Genomic DNA, 25,068 nt, shown 5'->3' on the forward strand with positions numbered 1-25,068 from the left:
ACACACTTACCAATTTTCTAGCAAGTCACTGTATATTTATGTGATAGCTGTACACAAAGCAATCTCATCGGCCATAAGTGAAAACTCATTGTGGGAAATAATTAAAATGGACAATTCAGAAAACTTTACAAAAATACTTCTTTTTATTAAAAGCAGCAATTTCAAGCAAAACAATACACAGAATGTAAACATCACTAAGTTCAGCTCCAGCCTGCCGAACCTTCGAGAAAGTCTACACTAAATGCATCTACTGTACTAGCGAGTTAACAGACTATATTATAATTTGAAAATATATTTTCTACTTTGAATTAAGAAAAAGTAATTTATCGTAGTCTGTCCCAGCGCCAGATACTGGCATCATCACACACAGCTATAAGGATACTACTATCCCTGCTAAAACTGGTTTGTCGAATGGCAGCAACACATTTAGGGTGGGTAAGAGTCGTACACCTATAAATAAAAGAAAATTATTCAGCTGCAACATTAAATCTGCACTTGGTACTACATTATGGAGCAGTTTCACCAACCTCTTACTTATATGACCTAGGAGGAATTGAAGGGCAACAGGATTATGCCCTTCATGGTGTATTTTGTGTTCCAAATGTGGATTTGGGAAAGCAGTAATCTCCTGTGCACCCACCACTATTTCTCATCCACCCAATTTTCACTGAAGCTCTGACTGAAAACTTATTGAATCACAATATTTAGGACTTCATCAGTGTTCTCTCCCAGTGGTTAGGAATAAAATAACGTAACTGGATGATTAAAGGCTGCAGCATTTTCAGGAACTTTGTATGTTTATGTATATATATACACACACATATTTATATAGGTTATATATATAAATATATATAATTTATTATATAGTGAAAATACAAATATGTATTATACACATAATGTTTGTGATGTTTTTTTCTGGTGGTTGTTTTATAGGGTTTTTTTTTGCATCTGTATGTTTATATATATACTTTTTTTTCTAGAAAGAGAGAGAAGTAAGACTTGCTGTAAAATTGCCTGGCCACAGGTGAGGAACTGGAAAGCCATACTGTTTTCTCCACACTGTGCTCATAGCTAACTTTTATACACTCATTACTCTAGTCCTTTCACCTATTTCTTTTTTGTCATGTGCTACATCCACCTAGCACATCTTCTCTTAATTGCTTGGTAAATTTTCCACCTAATTAGTTTGTAAGCACTTTGAGGAACAAATTATCTTTTATTGTATCTAGAAATGGCACCCAGCACAATCTGACTGCACGCTCTTGGCACTACTGTGATATAAATAATAAATCAGTAAAAAGGAATAAATGTTAACCTTCAGGAGCTCAGGATGTTTATTTACCTAGTAGTTAAAATGGAAAGTGACTATTACCGTTACAGAATTTCTATAGTTATCGGTAAAAGAAAAAAACAGAGTTCCCCAGCTCCCTGTCTTAACAACAAAAAAAAAAAAATTAAAAAAGTAAATACTCACTTAGCTTTATGAGGATCCTCTATTTCTAAATCCCAGACGTAAAGTTTGCCAACCTGATTGCCCAGAGCAAGCATCTTTAAAAGAAAGCAGAGGATACAGAAGTTTTAAAATATTAACTCAAAAAATGGAAGTCAGAATTTTATAAAGGCTCTATAGCAGATGAATAGTGTGTGAATGTTCCAACACGAACAACTTAATGAGTTTGCTGGAAAGGCCAGAAATGCTATAACATTAGTCTCCTTTCTTCCACTTTATTATACACCTCTGCAGATGGGGGAAGAAGGTATTGGTAAACATACCCTTGATGGAAAATAAGTATTTATTTGGTGGAACTTCTTCCACCAGGCAGAACCCAGAATGAGAAATCTGGAGCTTCTGCAGTTTCATATAAAGCCCCTTGCAGCAAATCATCCTGCTTCTCAAACATCACATCACATAAACCAAGACTTCCTCTGCCCATAAATATGGAATCAGTGAAAAGTTACACACCTTCAAATGTAGCAAAGTCAAAGCTCACACATACCTTTTGCCAGAAATCCATTGAAAACCTCATGTACCATATATCACACTGGCTGTAATCAAATCTCCCCAGTATGGTCACGTTTGACTCACTGGGCTTGATTTTATCTATATCATCTTCCATTTTGCCAGGTTTCCAGCACACAATGGCATTTTCACAAGACTGGGGGGAAACAGAGGGGGGGAAAAAAAAAAAAAAAAAAAAATCACATTTACAATTTATACTGCACATTCATTCTAACTATAATTATAACCAAACATTTCATCTCACAGCTTCTCCAAATAAAAAAAGTACAACTGAAAATCTCACCTCTGTCCTTATACCACAGCCACATCACCAACAACCCATTGCTGCCCATCACTGGGAGCCTGCTGCCCTCACAGCTTTGCCAGATAACAGGGCTGCAGGAGCCCTCCCTCACCCACTTCAGAGGAAGTCAACCCAGTGTGCTCAAACACACTTTCATGAGCAGTTTAAATTAACCTTGATTTGAGGTGTGTTTACCCAATCCCTTTGACCAACAGGACCACGCGTGCACCAATTGCTGTCAATGAGGCAGTTGGACCACCTAGTTTAACATCTGCAAGCAAATGTTACTACTGGACACAACACATTGATCAAGGTTACTCCATTATGGGAACCCTCATTTCTCCTTTTAGCAGCAGGACCCCTCATCAGTATCTATATATTCTCTTTCTATGCATTCCATGCAGATTCTAGTTAGCTGCTACCCTTGTGCTTTTAGCAGAGGTGCAGCTCTAATAATAATTTTACTTTTTAAATACCAGCTGCTTATCCACACACCCTGGCAGTTGACAAAATTCACAATACACTCCATAAAATCATCTGATACAGCATAGTAATCTAACCTAAGACACAAATGTTAGTAAAACTTCTATTGCTTAAGATCCTCAAAACAAGCACAAGAGTAATGTAGCTGATAAAGCTGCAATGTTACCTTGGAAAGGATTAGATCGCCCAACCATCGTACACAGTCAACATAGTTTCTATGTATGTCTCTTGTAGAAAAGTCAGGAAAGTGAATTTTCTGGGAAATAAAAGGCCTATGGAGAAAAATGCCAAGTGAGGTTCAGAGAAACACAGAAGCAAAAGTCTAATTTTTAACAGCCATTTAGCATATCTCAATATTAAAAGGACAATCCTGTCTTGTTTTGTTTTAGCAGTTTTATAACAAAGTAGATCTTTTCATGTTAGTTTTTTTTTTTAAATAATAATGGGAACAGTCCCTGTTTTCATCCTCATTCCTAATGAAACAACTAGTCTCCCATGCACAAGACTCTGCAGAAACAGTGCTGAAGAAAACCACTCCTTCAGATGCTGAATACAGCTCCTGTTGCCAAACACTTCAAGAAGTAAAACTCAGTTTTCCTGATGCTGCTTCTGCAACATCTAAATTGTTAAATAGAAACGAACACTATTTTTAAAAAAAAAATAAAATCATAATTTTGAAAAAAAGCACGCTAAAAAAGCATCATTTAATATTTGGTAACATTACCAAAAAAAGCGAGAGTATTTTCACAGCTAGTCTCATTGCTGAACATGTTCAGTGTGTTTTAGATTCTTCAATTCTCTCAATGGTTTAACTGGAAGTTAAGATTAAAAAGTTGAGGAACTTCATAGAGCAGGATTTATCTATCGTATTTATTTGGTATGTTTACTTGACAATTTACTCATATCTGAGGTCAGATCAGAGAATGATGAAAATTAAGTTTATTACTATGTAGTTTTGTCCCCACCCCAAAGTCAAGTAATGGATACAATAGTTAGTAATAACTACTCAACATAAAACTATTTGCTACATTTAATTACATGGACTTGATTCCTTCCTAGAAATTTTGAGGTAAGAGAAAGAAAAGCCACTGACATCCTGAAACACAGTGAAATACAAGCTTTAATTAAGAAGTATAGAGATATTAATTCCAGACATTTTCTAGAGAAGCAGATAAGAAATAATTAAGATATTTAAAAATAAAAGTGTCAGGACTTTAAATCTGAATTCATTAAAATTCTACTGAAGCAAACATCAGTAAGATACACCTTCTGGAGAGATTCAGTATCCAACACAATCCCCAGGTCACTCACTATCCCCAAGAACTCCTGCTTTGGATAGGAATTAACCTGGGCCATGAAAATATTTATGTTTTGCAAAGACAACCAAGAAGATAAAGACTACGTACCTGTTGGTTTTATTTGGGTTGTACTCATAAGACTCTTTGATAGCATTTATCATTCTCTTGGAATTAATTCTCCAGAGTTTTAAAGAGTGATCCATCCCACAGGACATGATTTTTTCACCAAGAAGATCATAATCCTATGTATATGAAATAATTTTGAGGATCCCCAGCCTAAGCTGCATTACAGTAACTCAGCTTTTATTCCATTTCCATCAAAACAGCATTTTTGGCTTAGAGAATGCAGTAAAATTGTGTATTTCAAATAGAAAAATACTAATAACTTGATCCTGCTGACTGCGAAGAAGCACAGTATCTTAATAATTATATTTACTCTCTCTCAAGAGAGAGAGGCATATTCAACAGCACTGACAGACAATGAATCTACTGCTAGTGCTCCCACCTCAGTAAATTCCCTAGATTTCATTTCATTGAGCAACTCTGGCAGAATTCCAGGGCTATGACTATTTAGAACCACAAGCGAATAATACTATGTCAGGTTTCATGTAGATGCACACTTCACCTTTCAGGTCACACAACAGGAATGGAAACAGTTCTTAAGAGCAGCATACTGGAAGTCAACTATTCTAGTTGATAATTGCTGGGTACCAGTGTCTGTTCACAGCCACTGAAAAGCAGCATAACTCACCTGAAATAACTTCTTTCCTTCACTACCATGTCTCTCAAGGCTTATTCTTGCTGCTTTGGCTTGGTAAGACCTCAAGAACTTCAAAAGTGGGACCATCATGAAAACTTTTTACTCTTTCTAGCCCCACTGAGCTCTACTTTATTTACTTCTTGGCTGCACTGTGAGAAAACTAGCTACATAGAAAGTGAACACCTGTCCTGTATATTGAGAGGTGGCCAGATCAATCAAACCACCTTAGATTTAAACTTGTCTATCCCCTTAAAACAGTATTTATGCACTTCAGGTTTTTTTAAGTAGGTATAATATCAAAACAGTGCACAAGAGGATAAAAAGTTGCATATTGTAGGCTTACTACCCTTTGTAAATCTAAATCACTGCCCAGAGTCTTCCACTTACTGCACTTAACACCTCATCCCTGTGCCCTTCTACTCCTCCAAATATTGCAACCAGCGTGTCTGTCTGGATGTTCCACAGTCTCAATGCATGATCTATAAAGAACAAATAAAATTACATGCTGCTTTTTATACGTACATATGAATAATATATTTCAGCTTAACTACTGTCAATAACAGGTGTTCATGTAAAAATCAAAAAGCACATAACTCTTCTTCACTTGTGAGAAACAACGGAACTGCATTAACTAAAATTGCCATTACAACTGAACTATTGTTAGAGTAATTCTGTAATTAAGAAAGTGTGCCCACCCCCCTTCCCTAGGGACAGCTTCAGGCAAAAATATACTTAAATCTTTAGATCATCTGAAAAGCAAAGAAGAGTCTGATCTTGGACAAGTATGTTTTTATTCAGTCTTATCTCAAAAAAAATCTTATGTATCAAAAAATGCTAGAATTACTTTCAGCCATTCTTACAGTAGCATTCAGAGAAGTTTTGATATTCCATTTTTTTAACCTTTAAAATGTTATTATTTATGAACCACAGACTGTAGGGGTGGGAGAAACTGTTTCTATAAACAATATGTATTCCAAAAATCAATCAGACTAATCCACTTGTTTAAAGAAAGTTTTAACAATTTCTAATGAAGAACCTCTACTGTATTTCCCATTTGGAAATGGGAACCTCTTGTGTATTTCCCTTTTGGCTTCTACAAGTACACAGCACTGAATTACAGCAACACCAACTGGAAGGCCACATGGCCCCAAGTATTTTTCTCTTTTTCTACTCATCTCTTAGCCAAGTAGTTCTGAGACCCCAGTATTCTCCTGACTCATGCTTTCTCAAAGATAGTACCTGGTCCTGAGATTGCACATTAAATCTTGTAGTACTATGGTTGATGTTAAAATGTTATTAAAAAGAGAACCTAAAAAATATATAGAACTCAAGAAATTCGGCGTTACAGAACCACAACACAAACTTGACAGTTGCAAGAATCAGAGAGGTTCCCAACTCCTATTCTCTTGTCACTTCATCAGTAATACCAAATACACTAAAGTCAAAAGTCCCCTTATGTGAACATTTACAAATTGAGCATTCCTGAAGGCTTGATCTTGTAGCAGATCAAGTATTCCCTTACTTCACAGAACAGTCAAGATTAGGAAGTTGTAACTGTTGAGACGTTCTGGAACAAGCCCATAAGCCACCATACCAAAAACTCACTTCTCCCTTCACTAACATGTTTTTTACACAAAGTGCAGTTAAAGTCAGAGCTTCTCCTGAGCAACAGAGAATCGAAGTTTTCCCCATGAACACGATGGTGAATGCTGCCTCTGACATTAAGACATCCCCACTAGATGGCAACGTGATTCAACAACTGAAAAAAATTGAATTCAACTGTTAGGGAAGAGCAACCCCAGTGCTCATGTTTCTTCTTTCCTAAAAGCAGCACTGTTCACAATCCCTTTGCACCACAGGTGGAATTATTTTTATTGTAGGCCATGGATTTAATATGTACAAGATATATAGCCATAAAAGAGCAATATTTGCTCTTGACTTACAAGATAAACTTGTTCAGTGCCATTCATAAAAAATTCATAGAGGTTTTGGCCATTTTCAAGACCAAAATCCAATCCAAAGTATCCTGATTTATACAAAAAACAAAAGAGGTTTTTTTCCTCACCTTTGCTTACAGATAAAAGGAGATTTGGATCTCTTGGATGGAATTTCAGTTCATTGATTGCATTTCCATGGCCCACGTAGTGCTGGGATAGAATTCAGAGACCAAGTTATCATTTCCCCTCATGTTTACATGTATTTAGAAGACATAAGTTTCATGCCTTACTGAAACACAAGCTGTAACTTGAAGTCTGGAGCACTCACCTTTATGCACTGCATTGTAATAGGGTTAATTATCCTAATAATACCCCTGGACCCTGCCACAGCCAGAAGAGGATGGCTTGTATTGCTATCATATGTCCATGCACAGGTATAGAAATTTTCATCTGCCTTCAGCATCTCACATTAAGGAACACAGAAAAAACAGGAGATTTTTTTTTTTTTAAAGCAACGTGATTTTTTTTTTAAGTAAACTTGTTGCTATTTTGTGCAAGTGCCTAGGAGTCTCTGCTGGATGCAGTAAGATACATATTTTATTATACATCTGTAAATACAAGCAACATCACCTTTTGTATAGATGCCAGTCCCCTCACTTCTGTTCCATAACATACAAGAACACATTCTCTCTCTTGGCATCACTTTTCAACCTCTTTTCTCCAAAACATCCAAAGATGGGAAATAAAATAAGGATGAATCAAGACTGAGTTGACACATTACCGACTCATGTACTGCAAATGATCAACACAAGTTATTACCACTTCAGAGCATGAAACATGATTCTTGGGCTTTAAACCCAGTTCCAATTCACAGTGAAACTAAGACTACTGTAAAGCGGTAAATGAGAAACATTAAACAAATATTAGTGTTGGGAAGACTGAACTGATGGAGAATCAGTTTTCAAATATTTTAATACAGCATGGTCCATGAGTCGGCGCTTTTAGTATTTTTTCAGTAGGAGGGACTCTAGGATGTGGGAAAGAGGTAATACTTGGACCTAACATAAGGAATGTGCCACATGAGCAAAGTATTCAATCACAGACAAAACCTTCATATGCTTTTTCCTATAAAACCTCTTCATTTTTGATAAGCAGGAAGCAAACAAGTATCTTTTTAACTCAAAAGGATACATCAGCATCCACGTAGGACTGCAACAGACGGATTTCGCCTTGGGAATGACACTCATATAAAGTAACCTGGAGGAAAAAAAAAAGTGAGAGAGATTGCTGCTTACTTGTGATATTTCAGAAGGAAATTGCATGCACCAGTGCATTCACTTACTGATGGAGAGAGGTAGTGTGCCTTTATGTTTTAGATCTCATCTTTCATCTGTTTCCAACAGGTAGAAATGGTTTGATAAAAGAATGCTCACAGCAGCTTCAGTGAAGCACCACTCCAGGACTTGTCAGCAGCCCTTCACAGACATTTAAATCTATTATTTGAATTGTCTTAGTAAGATCAAACTCTATTTGGAATTAGTTACTGCAGCCATCTGTACTGGGTTTGAATGGCAAGGTTTTGGTAGCGGGGGGCTACAGTGGTGTCTTCTGTGAGAAGCTGCCAGGAGCTTCCCCCATGTCTGACAGAGCCAACGCCAGCCGGCTCCAAGATGGACTCACCGCTGGCCAAGGCTGAGCCCATCAGCAACAGTGGGAACACCTCTGGGATAACGTATTTAAGAAAGGGGAAAAAAACTGTGGGAGAGCAATTGCAGCAGGAGAGACGAGTGAGAATATGTGAGACCAACAACTCTGCAGCCCCCAAGGTCAGTGAAGAAGGAGGGGCAGGAGGTGCTCCAGGTGCCAGAGCAGAGGTTCCCCTGCAGCCCGCGGTGCAGCCCATGGTGAGGCAGGCTGTGCCCTGCAGCCCAGGGAGGGCCGTGGGGGAGCAGATTCCACCTGCAGCCTGGGGAGGACCCCAAACTGGAGCAGGGGGATGCCTGAAGGAGCCTGGGACCCTATGGGAAGCCCACACTGGAGCGGGTTTGCTGGCAGGACTTGTAACCCCGTGGGGGAACATGCTGGAGCAGTCTGCTCCTGAAGGACTGCACCCCTTGGGAGGGATCCCACACTGAGGCAAGAAAAGAATGTGAAGAGTCCTCCCCGTAAGGAGGAAGTGGCAGAGACAACGTGTGGTGAACTGACCACAAGCCCCCATTCCCATCCCACTGCACCACTCAGCGGGAGGAGGTAGAGAAATCAGGAGTGAAGTTAAACCTGGGAAGGCTTAACAGAGGAGTGAGGAGAAAGCGCTTTTAAGATTTAGTTTTTATTTTTCATTATCCTACTCTGATTTGACTGTTAATAAATTAAACTTATTTCCCCAAGTTGAGTTTTGCCCATGACAGTAATGGCTGAGTGATCTTTCCCTGGCCTTATCTTGGCCCACAAGCCTTTCATTATATTTTCTCTCCCCTGTCCAGCTGAGGAGGGGGAGTGAAAGAGCAACTTTGGTGGGCACCTGGTATCCAGTCAGGGTCAACCCATCACACCATCTCTAACATGACTTAAGTCTTTTAATGAGCCATTGATACCTTGTTTAATCTTAGTTTAGCACTTTTAGTAACTGCCAGGTGGAACAAATGTGGAAATGAAAGGCTTCTTGTTTATTCACACCACTTACATAGAATGTACTTCAGAAGTTATTTTAAAGATTGAAATGACATGGATCCTTGTTCAGAAAAAGCCTATAAATTCACTCCAAACAGGCCATTAATTTAGCTACTGAGCTGCCTGGCATCACTGCACACTCTCATCCCATTTTAGAACACACAACCTTTTGAAAACAGTAACATATATGAAGAGTAATTTTAGCAAGAAGACACATCTACGCACCTCTCTTCCTTATCCCATGTTTATATTACCAAAGGATTTTTCTTCTTTACTATATAGGCTAATTCCCAAATAGCTAACACATGACTTCATAAAACAATCCAGAGGATGTAACTCTCCTACATGACAGGCTACAAACCTCAGAAATAAAGCTTTCGATCTGAAGTATCCTGTGTCTGTACTAAACATGGGTAAAGAGTTTGGCTGAAAAAAAAGAATGCAAGCTGAACCACAGAGAATGCTTATGGTTAAAAACAGATTACTCACTCTGTTGCTGCCTACAGTGGCAAAAACGAGAGGATCACCTTCTTTACTGTGCCAGTTAAACTGGACTCCAAACAAAGGCTGACCATGGTCCTCCTGTAGATGTAAAGTAAGATTAGAGAAGAAAAAAAAAAAATCACAGGCATACTATTTCTGTGAAATTCAGCCTTGGTGGTAAACAGATTGGTATGTTTTCCTTCTCAAACTACTGGGTTCATATCCAGTATAATTTCAGATAGTGAACAGTTAAAAAGAACAGGTTTGTAACATCACGTTTTAACTTCACCCTCTTGAGGGAATATTCTGACACCACTCCTTTCTTCCCCCAGCAAGTTTTTAAAAAGTGAAAGGGAAGAGCTGTTATCTCACAGTAATGGCCAGAAGCTAGCAGAACTGAGTTATATTTGCAGTGCTCCTACTTTGTTTTGCAAATTTCAACAAGGCAACCTCTGCATCTAAGGCCAGATCTATCTGCATTTTATATTGTTATAATTACTTCCACACAAGGACTTCCACTACACAGAGGAGAATTATTAGGACAGAGGATTATACTGGTATAAGGGTGGAGGAGGGCTACATTTAACTATTACAGCACAGTTAAGTCTCGCAACTCTATCACAGACACTGAACTCTCTCCAGCATGCCACTACTGCTGCAAAGTTCACATCTACAAAGTGTTTTCAGATTGCCTTCACCAACAGTTACCACAGAAATGCCAAGTATTATTTTTATACAGCTTACATCTGTTTAATAGAGAAAAGAAAAGAAGCAGATATGTTTATGAATTGCGATGAATATGATGGTGCTTGTTAATAATTGATAACAGTATTTTGGCCTGTCCCGACAGGATGTTTTCAGTAAGAATAATGTTCATTAAAGTACCTCCCCACAGGGGACTGTCTGGGACAGTGCAGGCAGGAAGGAAGTGTCTCATGATGGCTGTTAAGCAGCCTTCAAATGGCAGTGCTTCAGAGACTACACAAGAAATATTAGCCCTGGCAGCTCTGGCCTAGCCAAGAACCAAAGAATAAATTTGAGGAGGGGGTGTGGGTGGGGAGTCCAACACTACTCAGAAAAAGTAAGGAAGTCTGAAAGAATTTAAAATAACATTATTTACTGAGAAAGGCAGCATCTGTTATTAACAGAAATATCTATAAGAGCTAGAAAGGGAGAAAATCTTTCAGAGATGAAGGCCCTCCTGCAATTCTTAAAGAGAAGTAACAACTTTCAAAGCTGAATGCATATTAAAAAGAATTGTTCAAAGTTTAAGTCAAAGTATTACCCATCGTAACATGAAAGAACAGACTAGTGGCTTTATGTGATGAGGGATATGGGATATTAGCAAAAGGAAAAGTAGCAAGGTTCTTGCTACAGGACAGAAGGAAAAAGTAAGTACTCAGCATCTGTAAAGCATTATAGTTTAATTAGAGATGAAGAATGAGGAAAACTGTATGACATAAAATTGCATACACAAGGCCATGATTTTTAGTGTCCAATAAAGCTATGAATTTTGTTTTCCAGGATTATTTTTTGAGCTTATTTGTCTTCCTTGAAGAAAATGGTTAAGAGATCAAATAATAAATACTTTTAAAAAAATTTCCACTAATAATCAGTTTGTTTTTAATGTCTTCATGAAAGAGTTCATGATGGTGAATACTGAGGGATTTTGACATACTTGCATGAAGATAACAGGTAAAATGCATGGATTCTTACTGCTTTATTACAGAAATATACTAGCAGGTTTTGCACTACTTTTTCTGGAATTACCTTGTTTTGTGTCATGTGCACTGTTTCTGATAAATTTACTGAAACAGGGAACGTGAAGATGGCTTTCCCCCTCATAGGATATTTTTCCAGTGTAAACTGTGATAAGCTTGTAGGATCTAAACTAGGGTGATATGTAGTAAGGAAAGAGATATAACAGAGGGCTATACTGCTTCTGTATTTCTGTATTAGAGTACACACCTAAAGTATTTAGTCAGTTTTTTCAAAGACAGCTTATTTCCCTAGAAAAGTTACTCTGTGAGACAAATGTCTTCAGACTACTTGCATCATCCATACTACATTCCTCACATAGAGTGCTACAACCTCCAAGATCCTGACTATGTACATCGTAGTTTTTCTGGTGTCTAGTGGATAAAGGAGTAAGGCAGAGGCTCTTGCAGGAAGTCACCAGGGTATCTGAAGAAGTTACGCTCACCTCATTTAAACTACCATCATCCTTACTGGTCAGAGACAGCATACAGCTATTTTGATAATACTTGTCCACTCTGATTTTTGTCCCAAGTGCTAAACAGTAAAGCAGGTTTTTAAAAACATCACACTTCCAGGTGCTGCACGTTATGGTTATCCTGAAATGCCAAGTACGTCATGGAAAGCTGACCACTGGTTTGTACAGAGGAGTGACCCAAATGCTGGCCCAAAAGTAGAATTGTGAAATGCCATCCTAACCCTGGTATGAATAAAGGGCACAAAACCCAAAGTACTCAGGTTCTTCATACACCAGAGAAAGAAGGCAGAGGAGAAAATACACATACACTTGATACAAAAGCAAATTAATAAATACTCAATGGTTAGATCTGCTCTTACTCACTCAATGCCAACTCAGGTTCAGTCAGAGAGTAAGACTAGACCTGTTTTTAGACTGAAGGCAGTGAAGTAAATACTATGCCAACATAAAAAATAATCACTTGCAACTACATGAACCCATTTTAATATTCCATCACCCACACTGCCAGCAGGGAACCAACTAACCACACATGCATTTCCAGTTCCCTGAAGTGGCAGCAAGCCATTATTGGCAGTGGTTTTTGTTACCTCTCCCTTACACATCAACAAGCTAGAATCTTGAATGTGGTCGGTTACTGATTCTCAGCTCAGGGGACAGCAAGTAGAAGCTGAGAGACAACACTGGACTGCTCACAACCACTGAGCGACACCCTAAGCAAGAGCAAAGGGCAAATAACAGCATTGTTTTGAAGAGAGCACATCAGAGCTGAACACAGAGAGTTCTTTGCTGGAAGATCTATGAGCAAAACATAGATGGAGGGATGTGAGGATGTGTGTCTGTTAGCTGTATATGCTCATTTATAAACTGTATTTCCATTCAGCCCACAGACAGCAAAGATTTTTCAGTACACCCTACAGTAACTTAGTACTGCTAAAAAAAAAAAAAAGGCAGTTTTTATTTCCTGTCATTTTCCAAATTATATTTTTGTTTTCCTGATGCTTAAGTTTCACTCAAAATAACTTCCACAGTAGTATTTAAAAAGAATACTTAGCAAGCACTGAGTTTTTCAGGCTGAATCATAACCATTTAACATTCAAAGCAGATGGTAATGGACATATTTCTTTGTTTTCCAAAGGAAAAAAACTAAAAACAAGAGTAGGAAAGGGAAAAAACACATAATTTCTACATCCCTAAAGAATATTAATTTCCATGTCTTTAAATCACGTTGACTCTCATTAATTTCAGTACATGCACCTTACAGAATAGTTCAAAAACATATAAACTATGGGATATATGATGTGATATGCAAAGAGTCACAAGTGTCTTTCTGAACCCATATACAGCATCCTATTGTTACAGTTTATCTCCACAGTATCTGCAAAATTAGTATGGAAGAACAGGAAAAAGAAGAGTTGCTTCCTCAATCATGAAGTAAAAAGGAGTTATCAAATTTGGCTGCTACCTCATCTTTGTATTAACATATATGTTTATTATTATTAGCATTAGTTTCAGTTCAAAGAGAAAGGGGAAAAAGAAGGTAATAAAAATAGCCCACATAGCTGAAATGCTACATTTACTCCCTCACAGCTTGATTCCACTTGCACAGGAATGTGTACCCAGGCCCTGATCCAAATCCACAGAAGTCAGGGATTCCTTAACTTCATAGGGTGGTCTTTTGGGTCACCCTATAGTGGGGCCTGGGTTGAATTTGAGATGAGGGAATGTTCTGTTTTCCCAGAAGACACTTGAACAGTACTAACCCCTTTAGAATATTTGGTCTGCAGACAGAAAACAAATACGCTTAGCAAAACTCAGAACTTGTTAAATGTCTGGGTGCCGAAAGGCCCGCGCCTGTGTTTGAAATATGACTTGAAGCCACAAAAAGCACTACCTGCTGGGGCAATTCATGAGAATCACAAGAACAGCTGCCTACCTAAGTGAAAATGAAAGAACTTCTCTTCTTCCTGCACCCTGAAAGGACTTAAGATAGTTTTTATACTTCAAAAAACATATTAAGATCAACTTGTTTCCCATGTACTTTTGTCAGGATAGCTTCATATCACAATTTTTCCAGTGGCAAAGCTCATTTAGGTTTCCATGCTCCAAACCTCTCACCCCTTCCCACTCAGCTACCCCAGCATTTCAGTGAGGCAGTCTGAAGCCAAAGTTCAGAAACAGCTACAGCAGCACACCTCAACAGTAAAGTGTGAGGGAACGACAAAAACCTCTTAAAGCAACTCTGCAGCAAATATCCACTATGGAGCTGCACACATCCTCCTGTTAGCTAAATATAAAGTTTAACAGGACTCCCATATCTTGTTCCAGACGCAATCTTTTCTTTATTTAGAAATCTTGTAAAAATCAAATCAGATGGCATATTTACAGCTTTTGCCACATAAATATCTCACACAAGGCTGGGGAACGAAACAACAACATACTGACAGTGTAAAAGAATCCAAGAGAAAATTCACTCAGTTCACCATAGTCTGTCACCAGTGTAGAAGAAAACAATAATTCCCTAAAACACAAGAACAAGGAACAAAGACTACGAATCCACATCCCTTAATATCATCAGGTATTATTCAGGAAGATAAATTGACCAGGTGCAAACCCATCATCACAACACCCATGATAAATTAACCAAATTGCACTGTATAGCATTTTTGACAATTGCCAAAGGACAGAAAATACCTGATCTGGTAAATGTGAGGAAAAGGTTATTCCAAGACTGTTGAGTCTTTTTTTTTTAAAAAATACATTTCAATGGGTAGAAACAAAATCAACAGGTTCTGTGCTTCGCATCAAGTTGTCACAGGTTTGGTTTTATTTGTTTATCCAGCTTCTTGTCTTTATCTCAAGCAACTATAGCTTCAATTAAATACATGATTATAATATATCACACATGACTTTGCAAAACTCTACAAAAATTGGGTTAATTGCAGCATTACTGTTTCGTATTTCTCACTATTCTTTTTCTTCAAAGCTTCAGCTATTCCAAATAAGAAAGGTACTTTCTTCAAACGAGCATGTAACATAATTGTATACAGATACTTAAAAATATCTCTCTTGATACTGTCTCACAGTCACCATTAATTACTGCCAGGAAACTGCACCCAGCATTCCCATGTTGAAGCTTACACATACCTACCTTTAGGCTATTTACACATTTGAAGGAATATTTGCACTTCTTTGACTTCCATTTTCCTTTCCCCCAGCTTTTTCTTCCTGGTGCATTAGGAGTGTTTGTTGGTGTATCAGGGCGTTCAGTGTTAGTACCGCTTTCAATACTAACAGCATCATCCTGAAAACATTCAAATTATATAGAATGTAATAAAGATATCATTAACTGCCATATAAATTCAACTAATTATGCAGCACTTGGCCTTTTCACTTTTGCTTCTCCTCCATAAGAACAGAAGATCTCCTAGGACTTGGTGTTATTTAGATACACGTATTTAAATCTATTACTAACATAATAGCATTCCTCCCTAGAAACAGAACATGAGTCACATGAGGACTAATCCAAGAGGGACAGACGTGAACTGTGATCTAGCGAAGCTTCTTTAGAATACTGGTAGCTGCTCTTAAGAAAATGTCTACAGATAAAGTGGTTTCTTTCCCTAGAAAAATCTTTGACATACATGAAATGAGTACTTCTGAAGCACTGAAGGAAGAGGTTGTTTGTGTAAAAACATTATGCTTGGCCATACCAAGAATCTAACCCTTCTGAGAGACTTCTGGACACCCTCAGCAGCATCAGGCACAGCACAGTTCTGCAACGTGAGCACTGCCACTAGAAGAGGAAGTCCCACCTCTCCCTTCTGATCTTTCCTACAGACACTTGCTTCAACTAAAAGGTAAGTCCAAAAAAAAAAAAAAAAAACAAAACCAAAAATAAAATTAGCTTGCTGTCCCATCAACTGACTAATCCAACTGGCCCTCCAACTGTCAGCAGCCAGAGCTAAGGTAAAGATGGGGAAAACTGAAGAAATCCAACCAGTCACTGAGCAGTTTTAGATCAACTTTGGACAATTAACAGAATCTACAATTTCATACGTAGTATGACTGCAGGACACTACTCAAAAGGACATTTCTATTCTCTGCATCACCCATTACAGTGCACTTCACCTGCATCATAACTGGCAACCCTGTGCTTATGGATGAGTAATTTCAGCTTGTTAAAAATCAACTTGTTTTCTTTTTTTCCTAGCAAGGTAGTCTGTTCACTTTCCATCAGAGTAGTGGGGGCAAAACAACTCATCCCAAGGCCATGTGATTTCTAAATCTGAACTAAGGGAGACAGAGGCAGACAACAGCCTGTCACTGGAGGAGATTAAGTGTAACATGAAGCTGCAACAAGAACTCCACTAGGAATAAGGAATAATAGACATTATACACCAATTCCCACCAAACATTTATTCCTTGTCCTAGTTTCATATCTGCATCATCAGAACCCTGTAGAGGTGCACTGGTCTTTGCCCAACAACTCTGAAAATCAGGACATCAAGAGAAAAAACAGGAAGAATGACAACACATAAGACTGTAAATTAACTGCTCAATCCTTAAGTCATTCCCTTCATGTCACACCCCTAAAAGAGTCAATCCTCCCCTAATATGCATAACCAAATTTAACAATTTTTACTTTTTCCACTTGCGTCTCCTTTACCACAAGAAATTTCAAAGCTTGCCAAATTCCTGTCTCCCAAGCGCACTTGCTAGCCAGAGCTGTAATACTTCACAAAACTGAAGTTTTCTCTGGACTAGTCCAATATTGTTACTATAAGAACACCAGGTATCCGGTACAATGCAACTACAACACAGCTGACACGCTTGCACCCCAGTATACCTGTAGAACAAAATACACCCTTTCTCCAAATCAACACTATTATGCCAACTTTTAAACAGAATCCCCATCTTTCAGGAGTAGCAGAGCCCAGTAACCAACTCCTGAAAAGGGAGTCATTTCACCACAGGGCCAGGTGACATTTTCAATAACCAGACAGCCCACATCGGTAGTCACTGACATCAAAGCAAACCTGAATGTTTCTGCCACTGAATTGCACTTGGACTCACAAATGCTGTTGAGCAGTAAAAATAAATGCAGTAGCTGTGGTGTGGAGTGGCACTTCCACAGGCTGTGGGGGATGCAGTCCAGATCCTTCACTTTCTGGATAAATACTCTAACCAGAAAAAAACTCCATGCCGCATGAAGTTAACACCCAGATACCAGCCCCCACACAGTAACTACATAAAATGACTGATAGATACCTTAGATTATCTTTCAAGTGTAAACCTACTCTATATCAATCACATTACCTTTGTTCTGAACACAAGATTTTAGCCCAATTTTGAGATTAGAGTCCTCAGCCCCCTGCTGCCTTCTTCCGCTGACAGGAGCTTACGAGCACTACCCCCTATTCCTCAATCACCGACACATTTATGCTGCTTGTTTCTCTGCAACGTGACAGAGAAGCTACGCGACACAAAACTGCAGGCAAGAGGGAAAATTTGGCTGTTTCACAGAAAAAAAAAAAAAAAAAAAGTCTGACAATTCGAAGTAGACTTCGAGACAGAGCCCCGCTTAGAGTTTGGGCCTCAAATTCTCCCTCACCCACGTGCAGGAAAAAGTGAGGGTCTCTCACCCAGACCCACGCGGGTCTCTCCCACCGGGGCCTCCCTCCGACGGCCCCTCTGCCTCGGGGGGCTGCCACCCCCCCTCTCCCCCCTCACCCCTTTCACCCCCCATCCTTTCTCCCGCCCGGTACAGCCCCCGCGCCCCGGTGGGACCGGACCAGGGACTCCGAGACACCCGTGGGGGTGGGCTGGGAGGTCCCCTCGCAGCGGGTCGGTCCGTCCGTCCGTCCCCCTCCTCGCCTTAACGCTCCCGCCCGCCCCCGGCGCGAGGCCCCGCGGCGGCCGCGCGCGCGCTCCCGCCTCCCCGCCCCCCCACCCCCCCCACCCCCCTCCCCGCCTCACGTTCTCATCGCCCGACAGGTCCCCGGGGTTGCTGTTCTCGTCGCTGCTCAGCTTCTGCTTCTTCGCCGGCATCTCACCCCCCGCTCCCGCCGCCGCCGCCGCCGGGGCTTCTCCCCGCTCAGACATCTTCCCCGCCCCCCCCCCGCCTCCACGGGCCCCGCCACGCAGCCGCAAATTGCGGACGGGGAGGTCGAAACGCCCGCCGTAAAGCAACCCCGCGCACCGTTCCCCCGGCGGGGAGCGGCGAGCTGCCACACTGCTGAAAAAGCGCTCTTCCCGCGCGCGACGCCTGAGGGGACCGGGACCGGGACCGGGACCGGGACCGGGACCGGGACCGGGACCGGGACCGGGACCGGGACCGGGACCGGGACCGCTCGCCGCGCCGGGGTTGCGCGTGAAATTAACGCCTCTTTTAACAGCGCGGAAGCGTAGCGGCACTTTATATCGCCGTCGGTACCGCGGCGCTGCGAGGCAGGGCGGCCGAGGACGCGCGTAAGGTAGAAACAAGCAGTCTCCGTCGCCAAGGGTCTTAGCGGTCGCTCAGTCCCTCATCGCTCCGCTGCGAAGTGCCATTTCTTGTGCCTAAAGGGTTTGTTTTGTTTTGTTTTGTTTTGTTTTGTTCTTCCCTTGTTCTACAAACGTCCTTCAGTCTGGAAATGGTGTTTCTGGAGAGGGAACATAGGCTCTGCTTTGCTGCCTGCTCCTGTACTCAAGTTCTTGCTACAGCTATAAATGAAAAACTGCAGTTACCAGATTTTTGTTTGTTTATTTCAGAAACCACAGGTCCCAGAGTCATAATAATTATGAACAGTAAAACACTTCTACCAAAGGGGAAAAGTAACTTGCCCACAGGCACAGCATCTTATCTGCTTTTCTTGGAAGGGCAGAAACAAGTCTTTCCTCCCTGAGGGAGACATTCCAGTCTCAAAAAGTGATTGCTTTGAGGGAAGTGACAGAGGGGAGCCATGCCCTGTATGTAAAATTTAATCTTGCATAACCTTCAGAGATGAAGAACAGACATGCTTAAAATAGTGCATGTACTATAGTGTTTTTATCAATAAACATCCTTGTCTTTTTGTCTGCAGAACTGTAGGCTCCAGTGAAGCATTACATAGAATCATAGAATGGTTTGGGAGGGACCTTAAAGATCATCTAGTTCCAACCCCCCTGCCATGGGCAGGGACACCTTCCACTAGACCAGGGTGCTCCAAGCCCCATCCAACCTGGCCTTGAGCCCTTCCAGGGAGGGGGCAGCCACAGCTGCTCTGGGCACCCTGTGCCAGTGCCTCACCACCCTCACAGGGAAGAATTTCTTCCTTATAGCTCATTTGAATCCACCCTATTTTAGTTTAAAACTATTACCCCTTGTCCTATCACTACATGCCCTTGTAAAAAGTCTCTCCCCACCTTCCCTGTCCCCCCTTTAAGCACTGGGAGGAGGCTCTAAGGTCTCCATGGAGCTTTCTCTTCTCCAGGCTGAACACCCCCAGCTCTTTCAGCCTGGCCTCACAGGGGAGCTGCTCCAGCCCCCTGAGCATCTTTGTAGCCAACTCTGGCCCGGCTCGAGCAGGTCCATGTCCTTCTGATGTTGGCAGCCCCAGAGCTGGACTGCAGGGGGGTCTCATCAGAGCGGAGCAGAGGGGGAGAATCCCCTGCCTTGACCTGCTGCCCACCCTGCTCTTGATGCAGCCCAGGGTATGGTTGGCTTTCTGGGCTTCAAATGCACATTGCCAGGTCATGTTGAGCTTCTCACCCACTGATATCCCCAAGTCCTTCTCCACAGGGCTGCTCTCAATCCACTCATCACCCAGCCTGTATTTGTGCTTGGGATTGCCCTGACCCATGTGCAGGACCTTGCACTTGACCTTGTTGAACTTCATGAGGTTTGCACGGGCCGGGCCGATCTCTGGATGACATCCCTTCCCTCCAGTGTGTCACCGCGCCACACAGTTTGGTGGTGTTGGTGAACTTGCTGAGGGTGCGCTCAATCCCACTGTCCATATCACCAACAAAGATGTTAAACAACGCCAGTCCCAACACCAACCTCTGAGGAACACCACTCATCCCTGCTCTCCACTTGGACATTGAGCCATTGACTCTTTGAATGCGACCATCCTGCCAATTCCTTACCCACCAAGTGATTCATCCAACAAATGAATCAGAGACAAAGATGTCATGTGGGACAGTGTTAAATTCTTTGCACACGTCCAGGTAGTTGATGTCAGTTGCTCTTCCCATATCCACCAACGCTGTAATCCTGTCATATAAGGCCACAAAATTTGTCAGGCACAATTTGCCCTTAGTGAAGCCATGTTGGCTGTCACCAATCACCTCCTTATTTTCCATGTGCCCTCGCACAGTTTCCAGGAGGATCCACTCCATGATCTTGCTGGGCACAGTGGTGAGACTGACGTAATAATATATGGCAAAATGTTGTAACTTACAGTTAATAAAAGCTCTGCTAAGGTCTGTGCTGTAAGATCAAGGTTGTGATAAAAGTGTTTGTGGGAAAATAGACAAAGAAGGAACAGGCCTGTTTTTAAAATGTGACAGGATGTTTTTAGTCTGGCATCTTAATTAAGACTAAGTCACGACTGCTGCAGATCTGTTGAAAGAAGGGCAGGCACAAACTTTTCAGTGGTGAGGGTTTTTAACTTCTCCTCATGGGTGCCCTTGAGCTACTGGAGAGAAGACAGCTCCCCTTCATTTTGCAGCTGTCAGCTGACATCCTCCAGATGGCCAGCTATGCATTCAACTCCACCACGTTTCACTGGCTCATCCAAAACATAAGGAAAGTGAAAGCCTCAGCTAGCCTGTGCTTCTTGACCTGAATGCAGGAAGGTTCCCCATCCACACCCAGAATCAACCAGTTCAGTCTCCATCACCAATTTACTGGGCCCAGACTGATCTATGCCATCTCCTGTCTTCTGGATGCTAGAGGACTTCCTTCACCAGGTGACAATCCTGCTGGCCTCTCTAGACAGTTCTTAGTCTAAACCATTTGCCTTTTTCTTCTTTCTCAGAAGACATGAAAGACTGGTACACCAGGGGAGCTGAGTTTCCAAAAGTCATGGTACACTTCATCAAGTTTCTATTTAAAGAATTACTTGCATGGTTAAACACAAGCTTGAAAGTTCAGAGAATTTGCTTCAATTTGTGCTCTGCTGGGATTCTCTTGGGAAAGCGTCTGTGCTTTTCTGTACCTCAGTTTCTTGACTGTATTATTTGAGAAGCATTTCTTACACCCTAGGGAGGTATTATGAAAAAAATATATAATATAATTCATTATTTGTTTAATTAGTATGGTACTGTTGTATAAATACCATACATATATTAGCTAAGAAGTAATAGAGCCCTTGACATAGTATATAGAAGAAAATGGTGAAAACAGTGGGTTTCAAGGAACAATGATTTAGTGGTATTTAAAAAGCACAAGATGGGTACTTGGGAGAGCTAGATTTGATGTATATGGGAGGATTTTGCCAAATGTGAGTTCTCATAGGATTGTAATAGTAAATGTCAAAAAAAAATTTCTGGAATGCCTTGAAGACATGGGATCTTAAGAGACGAGCTGGTTTGGGGTTTTTTTGTTTGTTTGTTTGTGTTTTGTTTTGTTTTGTTTTTACATACCAGCATATTTCTGGATCATTCAGGGACATTGAAATACTTTTTACATATGTATGCTGAAAGTAAATCAATCTCCTTTCATTCATTCTCTTCAAGGCATGCTTCTTCACAGGATCATGGGATCACACAGATTGGAAAGGAACAAGCTCAGCATCTCTAACCCCTGCTCAAAGTAGGTCCAGTTAAAGCCAGTTCCCCAAGGCCTTGTTGAGTCCCATTTTGAGTACCTTCAATGCAAGAGATTTTTCAGCCACTGTGGTCCCCTGTTTTCAGTGTTTACCTACCCTCATAGTAATCTTTTTTTTTTTTCCCCTTGTAATGAGTTAGAAATTCCCATGCTTCAACTTGCGTCTCTTGCCTCTCATTCTTTCCCCGTGCATGTTTTCTTTATGTCCTCCCATTAAGCAGCCATAGACAGCAACAAACTCCCTCCTTAGCTTTCTCTTAAGGCTGAACACTTAAGAGCTCTTAAGGCTCAATTTCTTGTACTGGGAAGCTCAAAACTGGACACTTCTAAGATGTGGTCTCACAAGTGCCAAATAGAAGGGAAGAACCACTTAACTTACTGATTACACCCTTGCTAATAACAGCCCGGCACGTGGTTAACCTTCTCTGCTGCAAGGGCACTCCCCTGACTCATCTACTTGCTGTACACCAGGACCTCTGAGTCTTTTCTGCTAGGCTCCTTTGTTGACCCCTAACCTTTACTCTTGCATAAAGCTATCTCTCCCTCTGTGTGGGACTTTGCATTTGCCTTTGTTGAACTGCATGATGTTCCTGTGAATCTATTCCTCCAGCCCATCTAGGACACTCCATAGAAGCCCCAACCTCCATCTTATCAATCATTCACCCCCAGTTTAGTATTTTCCACAAATTTGCTGTGATTGCCCCCACCACATCATCCAGGTCATCAATAAAAGACATTAAACAGTACTGCCCTAGTACCCATCCCAGAGGGATGCCAGTAGTAACCTGTAGCCAGTTGGACTTTGTACCACTGATCACTCTTTGAGGCAAACCAACTTTCCACCTGCCTTGTAGTCCGCTTATCCAGCCATACTTCACCAATCTGACTGTAAGAATACTATAGGAAAACATGTCAAAAGCTTTGCAAAAATTTACAATGTTGACAGCTCCCCCTTTGTCCACACAGCCAGTCATCTCATTGTGGAAAACAATCAATTTGACCTGGTAAATACATACTGGCTGAATCTTTTCCATGTGCCTCCTTCCAAAAAGGGAGTCTCCATCTTCTTTGTAGCCACCCTTTAAGTACTGGAACATGGTGATAAGGTCTCCCCTAAGCCTTCTTTTCTCAAGGCTGAACAAACCCAGTTCTCTCAGCCTCTCCTCACATGCCAGGCTTCCCAGTCCCTTGATCATCTTTGTGGCCTCCTCTGGACCCTCTCCAGCCTGTCCACAGCTTTTTTGTATCGTGGGGACCAAAACTGAACACGGTATTCCAGGTGTGGCCTGACAAGCTCTAGGTAGAGTGGGATAATGACTTCTTTATCTCTGCTGGTGATGCCCTTGTTGATGCAACTCTGCATCCTCTTGGCTTTCTCTGCCACAGCAGCTCACTGGTCACTCATTGAGCTTCTTGTCCCTCAGGACACCCAGGTCCCTTCCCACAGAGTTGCTTTGCACTTGGGTAGATCCCAGCCTGTCCTGCACTCCTGGATTATGTTTCCCCAGGTGCAAGACCTTACTCTTGTCCTTGTTGAAGTTCATAAGGGAAGCCTAAGGGCAGACCTATCAGTGAAAACCATGCCAAAAAATGCATTGAGTACCTCAGCCTTTTCCATGTCCTTTGTCACTGTGTCCCCTGCTCCGTGGAGCAGCAGACCCATATTTTCCTCAGCCTTCCTTGTGCCATCAGTGTACCTACAGAAGCCTTTCCTATTAACCTTTATTTCCCTGTCTGGTTTCAACTCCAGCTGAGTTTTGGCTTTCCTAGCACCAGCCCTGCATGCTCAAGCAATGTCTCAGTATTCCTCCTGGGCAGTCCATCTGTGCCGCCACTTTCTGTACACTTCCTTTTTGTGTTGGAGCACAGCTGGGCATCTCATGTACGTCTATGCTGGACTCCTGCCACTCTTGCTTGATTTTCTGCACATTGGAACGGACTGCTCTTTTTCTTAGAGGAGGTTCTCTCTGAAGATCCACCAGCTGCCCTGGGCCCCATGGCCTCTAGGGTGGTCTTCTGTTGGGTCTGCCATGAAGATTTCTGAGTAAGCCAAAATCTGCTTTCCTGAAGTCCAGGGCTGTGACTCTATTACATGCCTTGCTCATTTCTCTCAAGATTTTCAACTCTACAGTCCTGTGTTTACTGCAGCCAAGACTTCACCTTCACATCTTTGACAAGTTCTTTCTTGTTTGCAACAGCTCCAGCAAAACATCTCCCCTGGCATCTTTCTTCCTTGATATGCTTCAGATAGTCTGTATAATACAGAAGGACCTCCACCCACCTGCATTCTTCTGGTGGTGATTTTGGCAATCAAGCTGGTCCAGGTAGCCCAGTACTTTTTTTCTTGAAGAGTAGGCAGTAGAGGACATGTAAGAAAGAATGTGAAAAATAAGGGTGGTTTAAAAAGACTTAGAGTTAGCTTGGGGTTTCTCAGCTGTGTAAGTAACACTGAATTTTGCTGTCCTAAAGATGAAGGGACTGTGCTGTGCTGGGAAAGAAGGATACTTGAAATAGAGAGCTAGTGGGCAGACAGCTCAAGGAGCAGAGCCCTGGAAAACTAAGCTGCTTGTTCCCACTGCCTCAGGGAGCATGGAAAAGTCTGGAGAAATATGGTCCCCCAGGCCGTACTTGTTGCCTGCAAGCCTCCCCCATCACTCAGTGGAGCAGCTATGAGACTGACTTTTTAGAGTTTCGTCACGTATAGTGGGGCCCTGGCCTTTGTGATGCTCTTGATATTATGCTGCTTTAAGTAACAGTTATTTTACCTATGTACAGAGATAGCCCTGCACCTAAATTACCTGACACCAGCATCTGCTGTATAAGAAGCGTTCCTTCTTATTAACTGTTTTCTAAATGTGCATAGGTCAGAATTGCTCAATTAACTGGGAAAAGTAATCTTTAAAATTCTGTTAGCTCAATGGGGAAACATAGCCATAGCAACTGAGGTAGATTCTGTTCTGCTTCAAGTGTTGTCAAGAGCCCTGTCAGTTAATCTCCAGTTACAGAAGCTGTTTTACTGGTATTTTTATTAAGCTGAAAACACAGCTGGATTTTCAGAACACCAGTTGACTATGTAAGTCTGACAGCTAACGCCATAGTTTTTGCCTTATG

At 41.5% G+C, this 25,068-nt stretch overlaps 1 protein-coding gene across 3 annotated transcripts; it reads right to left on the reverse strand.

Moving 5' to 3' along the window:
- Positions 1-121: 121 nt before the first annotated feature.
- EED (embryonic ectoderm development) lies at positions 122-18,289 on the reverse strand. Of its 3 annotated transcripts, XM_042792829.1 has the most exons (13): positions 18,144-18,289; positions 15,316-15,468; positions 9,941-10,033; positions 7,973-8,038; positions 7,110-7,235; positions 6,910-6,991; positions 5,232-5,323; positions 4,836-4,913; positions 4,193-4,326; positions 2,953-3,058; positions 1,998-2,156; positions 1,475-1,548; positions 122-450 (listed from the first exon to the last, which is right to left on the reverse strand). In XM_042792829.1, exons 1-13 carry the CDS (start codon positions 18,267-18,269, stop codon positions 324-326), a joined length of 1,416 nt encoding a protein of 471 aa, XP_042648763.1. In that variant the 5' UTR covers positions 18,270-18,289; the 3' UTR covers positions 122-323. The 3 variants fall into 3 exon arrangements, with proteins under 3 accessions (XP_042648763.1, XP_042648764.1, XP_042648765.1); XM_042792830.1 differs by lacking the exon at positions 4,836-4,913; XM_042792831.1 differs by lacking the exons at positions 4,836-4,913; positions 5,232-5,323; positions 6,910-6,991.
- Between the last annotated feature and the right edge of the window lie 6,779 nt (positions 18,290-25,068).

The sequence above is a fragment of the Tyto alba genome, unplaced genomic scaffold, assembly GCF_018691265.1.
Source record: "Tyto alba isolate M040663 unplaced genomic scaffold, T.alba_DEE_v4.0 Super-Scaffold_2, whole genome shotgun sequence".
Taxonomy (NCBI): domain Eukaryota; kingdom Metazoa; phylum Chordata; class Aves; order Strigiformes; family Tytonidae; genus Tyto; species Tyto alba.

Excerpts from the sequence above, each read along its gene's own strand:
- EED (XM_042792829.1), bottom strand. The coding sequence starts at position 18,269 with ATGTCTGAGCGGGGAGAAGCCCCGGCGGCGGCGGCGGCGGGAGCGGGG. Across the intron at positions 5,324-6,909 it reads CCTTTTATCTGTAAGCAAAG|ATCATGCATTGAGACTGTGG; the intron begins GTGAGGAAAAAA and ends TGTTCTTTATAG. Across the intron at positions 4,914-5,231 it reads GGGATGAGGTGTTAAGTGCA|TTCTTGAGGTCTTACCAAGC; the intron begins GTAAGTGGAAGA and ends CCACTTTTGAAG.